General features: G+C 42.9%; 1 protein-coding gene across 1 annotated transcript; it reads left to right on the forward strand.

Annotated features, from left to right (window-relative positions):
• The first annotated feature begins 3119 nt into the window (after positions 1-3119).
• On the forward strand, positions 3120-4452 carry LOC140959346 (uncharacterized). Its single transcript, XM_073417202.1, has 4 exons — positions 3120-3380; positions 3801-3953; positions 4047-4136; positions 4198-4452. The coding sequence occupies exons 1-4, from the start codon at positions 3120-3122 to the stop codon at positions 4450-4452; spliced, it is 759 nt and encodes a 252-aa protein (XP_073273303.1).
• The last annotated feature ends 221 nt before the right edge of the window (positions 4453-4673 follow it).

Genomic DNA, 4673 nt, shown 5'->3' on the forward strand with positions numbered 1-4673 from the left:
AAGGCTCAATGGATGGGTATTAATGTCGCTGATGTCCCCACCGTCGGGTACCGCGGTTATACGTAGATGGATCCAACGACTAATACGATGATACGAAAGTCACAGCTAATGAACGGAATTCAAATAAAGAAAACAAATAAGTATTTGCTGATATGTTGATACATGTTTTTGACACGTTTATGTTTATGTTCACGTTTTTAAGATCATGAAATTTATTTTAAGTATGGTACTTTTTATTGCTGCGTGTTATGTATATGTATTTGTTTTATCGGTTCAAGTGTGTTGAATCTTTAGAATTACTAGGTGTGATTGATGCAGATGAGCATATTGTTGAGGAGATGGGAGGCGCCGATAACTGAGTAGGCGGGGCTGGATATGCGCACGCTAACCCGAGGACTATATTTTCCGCACATCATGTTTATGAGAGAGGAGTGTTCACATATATTTTCTTACATTTTATTATTTATATGTTTTTGGTTTGACTGGACTTGCATGTTGTTTATTTGAGCTCTTTTAAATTTGCAATATTGTTACTCGGTAGTGAATAACTTTTATTTTTAAATTATGTGGTTGAGGTCGATATTGCATGCATGCCTACAAATATATTTTTGAAATGAAATGTGTATTTCGAGATTTAGTTTTTTTTTTTAAATAAAAATTTGGTAGACGTTTCAGTTGGTATCAGAGCAAAGGTCATGTATAGGGTTGTGCCACCGCCAGCTTCTGCAGCTCATTTTTCAAACCTCAAGTCTGTAAGTTTAAATTTTTTAAATGTTTTTAGTATTGTCACCCGCATGTTTATATGATATATGATTTACACCAATTTACTATACACGTTTAGTTGTTTACATGATTTAAGAATTAAATGTTTTAAAAAACTAGATTAAAATGCATGATGGGTTACGTTTAGAATTTGGATTATATTCAGATACTATGCCTCCCCGATGCGCACCCAGCACTGACCGACAAGATGATACTTTTGGAGGTGATAGAAGCCTTCCACCACCACCGCAGCCAGGAGATGCAGCTACCCGAGTCTTAAAGGGTATTGCTAGATTGATGGAGCAGGCACAGTAGGCTCCGAGACCCCATACGGACATTTACGAGCAGTTCAGACGGCTCAACCCGAAGGAGTTCGGGGGTACTACTGATCCGTTCTTAGCAGAGGGTTGGATCCGGTCTCTAGAGCTACACTTTCAGTACCTAGACATGAGGGACTTATATCGAGTCAGATGCGCCACGTATATGCTGAGGGACGATGCATCCCTTTGGTGGGAGGGAGCTGCTCACGGGTGGACTTAGCTACCCTCACTTGGAGTCAGTTCAAGGAGATCTTCTACAACAAATATTTTCCAGCTGATGTAAGAGGGCGCTTGGCGAGAGAGTTCATGAGTCTCCGACAGGAGGACTAGTATGTGGCAGAGTTCATTAGGAAGTTCGACAGGGGCTGTCACTTTGTGCCCCTTATTGCGAGAGATGTCACCAAGAAGTTGAGGCATTTCATGGATGGTCTCAGACCTGCCTTGCGCCAGGATGTTATGCTGATGAGACCGGCTAGCTATGATGAGGCCACTGCTTGTGCCTTTCAGGCGGAGCAGGCCTTGAGAGACATCGATATGGAGATGCAGCGGAAGAGGCATCAGGCCCAGTCTAGCTCGCAGCCACAAAAAAAGCAGTTTACTAGACCACCGAGGCATCAGGGGCAGCAGAAGCACCAAAGTCAGTTCAAGAAGCTCGGACAACAGAGGCCACCACAGGCTTCAGGGGCTCCTAAGCCTGAGGAGGTACAACCGTGTAAGCAATGCAACACGTTACACTACGACAAATGCATGTGGGGAACCTTCAGGTGCTTCAGATGCAAGGAGGATGGTCATAAAGCATCTCAATGCCCTAGGAACAAGGGCCCCACTACTGTCAGGGCCTACACTTATCACCGGTATCCCTTACGTTTGAAATTTTTAATTTTCACCGTGATTGCATGATGTGTTATGTTGTTTGTTGGATTATTATTTTTGGTTGTGAGAATTATTTTGGAGAATTGAAAACCTAGAATAAATTAGGTTGCATGTTCTAATAGGTGGACTTAAGGGTTGAATTGACGAAATTAAGAGCTTTAAGGACCAAAACGCCATAACCCAAAATACATGGACCTAAATACAAAATTCAAAAGTAGAAGAACTGTTTTGCTTTTTCGAAATTTGGAGACCTAGGTAATAATTTTTGAGAATTTTAAGGTCTAAATGGACTAAATTCGAAAATTTTATTTTGAGGACTAAACTGCAATTTTCGAAAAATTATAGGGCCAAATTGTAAGAAATTCGAAACTTTAGGGGTCCGAATTGCAATTTTCGAAATCTTTGGGGGTTAATCTCGAAATTTTGGCGGAATACTAGAAATAAATCAGTGATTTTTCAAGGATTTTGGGATTATTACTTATAGAAATTTCCTTAAGATTCAGCAGGATCAGATTTGATGATATGTTTTGTCGCATGAAGGATATATATCGTAGGTGTAGCTACGTATGCATTACTAGATTCCGGAGCTACACATTCGTTTATATCCGAGTAATTTTTCAAGCGTCTAGGAATCATAACAAAGGCTATGGATTTGGGATTCAGAGTTTCGATTCCATCTAGAGATCAGATGTTTACGTCTCAGATAATGAAGAGATTAGAGCTTCGGTTGAATAAAATTGCGGTGCAAGTAGACCTGATTGTGCTACCATTACTGGAGTTTGATATTATTTTAAGTATGGACTGGCTTTCTTCAAACGGATCTGCTATAGATTTTTGACAGAGGTCAGTATCTGTCAGACCAACCAGCGGTCAGCCATTTATTTTTTAGGGAGCCAAACACCAGCAGATGCCGCACATCATTTCCTGCATCTGTGCGAGGAAGCTCATGAGGAGAGAATGCCAGGCATTTTTTTCCAGTATTGTGACCGTGACCAAGCCAGTCAGCCAGAGACTAGAGGACGTCGAGGTGGTCGGGGATTTTCCCAGTGTTTTTCCAGATGACGTTTCAGGCATTCCACCAAACAGAGAGATAGACTTTTTATCGAGCTGATGCCAGGTACAGTGCCGATATCTAAGGCGCCCTATCGTCTAGCACTGGTAGAAATGAAAGATCTGAAGGATCAGATACAGGATTTGCTAGATAAGGGTTTCATTCGCCCGAGCTTTTCTCCATGGAGCGCACCGGTGTTGTTTGTTAAGAAGAAGGACGGCAGCATGCGGCTTTGCATTGACTACAGGGAGCTGAACCGGGTCACAGTTAAGAATAAGTGTCCTCTGCCTAGAATTGAAGATCTATTTGATCAGCTTCAGGGAGCATCAGTATTCTCGAAGATAGACCTCCTATCAGGATACCATCAGCTGAAGGTGAGAGAGTCTGACGTGCATAAGACGGCTTTCAGGACGCATTATGGGCACTATGAGTTTCGGTGATGCCCTTCGGACTGACGAACGCTTCAGTGATCTTCATGGATCTCATGAATTGCGTGTTTTAGCCGTATTTGGATCAGTTCATCACAGTTTTCATAGATGACATACTGATTTATTCAAAGAGCAGAGAGGAGCACAGTCAACATCTGAGGACCATACTGTAGAACAGGACAGACGGTTGTATGCCAAGTACAATAAGTGCAAGTTCTGGTTAGACAGAGTGGCATTCTTGGGCTACATCATATCCTGAGATGGAGTATAGGTTGATCCCAGCAAAGTTGAGGCAGTCAGAGAATGGCCAGTGTCGAAGAGTGTGACAGAAATCCGTAGTTTCTTGGGCCTTGCGAGGTATTACAGGAAGTTCATAAAGGTTTTTTCTTCCATCGCGGTGCCATTAACCGCCTTGACGAAGAAGAACGTGAAGTTTTTTTGGGGACCCGAGTGCCAGTAAAGTTTCGACAGGCTGAAGTAGACATTGACTTCAACACTGGTTCTAGCTATGCCATCAGAGTAAGTGGAGTTTGTGCTTTATACAGATGCTTCGAAGTTCGGTTTGGGCGCAGTTTTGATGCAGCATGATAGGATTATCGCTTACGCATCCAGACAGTTGATGGTCCATTAGAAGAATTTTTCGACTCACGACCTCGAGCTAGCAGCAGTGGTTTTTGCCCTGAAAATATGGCGGCACTATCTGTATAGGGAGAAGTGCAAGATTTTCACTGATCACAAGAGCCTGAAGTACTTCTTCACACAGAAAGAGCAGAATATGAGACAGCGGAGATGGCTGGAACTAGTGAAGGATTATAACCGTGACATTAGCTACCATCCGGGTCAGGCTAATATGGTTGCAAATGCCCTGAGCAGGAATAATCCAATGATCGCTCAGTTGTCGGTACAACGACCGTTGCAGGCAGAGATTCAGAGGTTTGAGCTTGTAATTTACTCCAGGGGCAATGTACCTAGTCTTTCTACACTGACAGTGCGGTCGACACTGAGGTACGAGATCTGACCAGGACAGGCTTCTAATGAGCAGTTACCGAAGTAGAGACAGAGGGATGAGTCTAAGGGCCTGAGGTTGTATACAGTTGAGGACGGCATAGTCAGATATCATGACCGACTGTGGGTTCCTAGCAGTGATTCCATGAGAGCAGATATCATGAGTGAGGCTCACAGCACACCGTACTCCATCCATCCAGGGAGTACGAAGATGTATAAGGATCTACAGTGTAA

The sequence above is a fragment of the Primulina huaijiensis genome, chromosome 15, assembly GCF_012295235.1.
Source record: "Primulina huaijiensis isolate GDHJ02 chromosome 15, ASM1229523v2, whole genome shotgun sequence".
Lineage (NCBI taxonomy): Eukaryota > Viridiplantae > Streptophyta > Magnoliopsida > Lamiales > Gesneriaceae > Primulina > Primulina huaijiensis.

Excerpts from the sequence above, each read along its gene's own strand:
- LOC140959346 (XM_073417202.1), top strand. The coding sequence starts at position 3,120 with ATGAAAGATCTGAAGGATCAGATACAGGATTTGCTAGATAAGGGTTTC. Across the intron at positions 3,381-3,800 it reads CAGGATACCATCAGCTGAAG|GAAGTTCATAAAGGTTTTTT; the intron begins GTGAGAGAGTCT and ends GAGGTATTACAG. Across the intron at positions 4,137-4,197 it reads AAAATATGGCGGCACTATCT|AAAGAGCAGAATATGAGACA; the intron begins GTATAGGGAGAA and ends TTCTTCACACAG.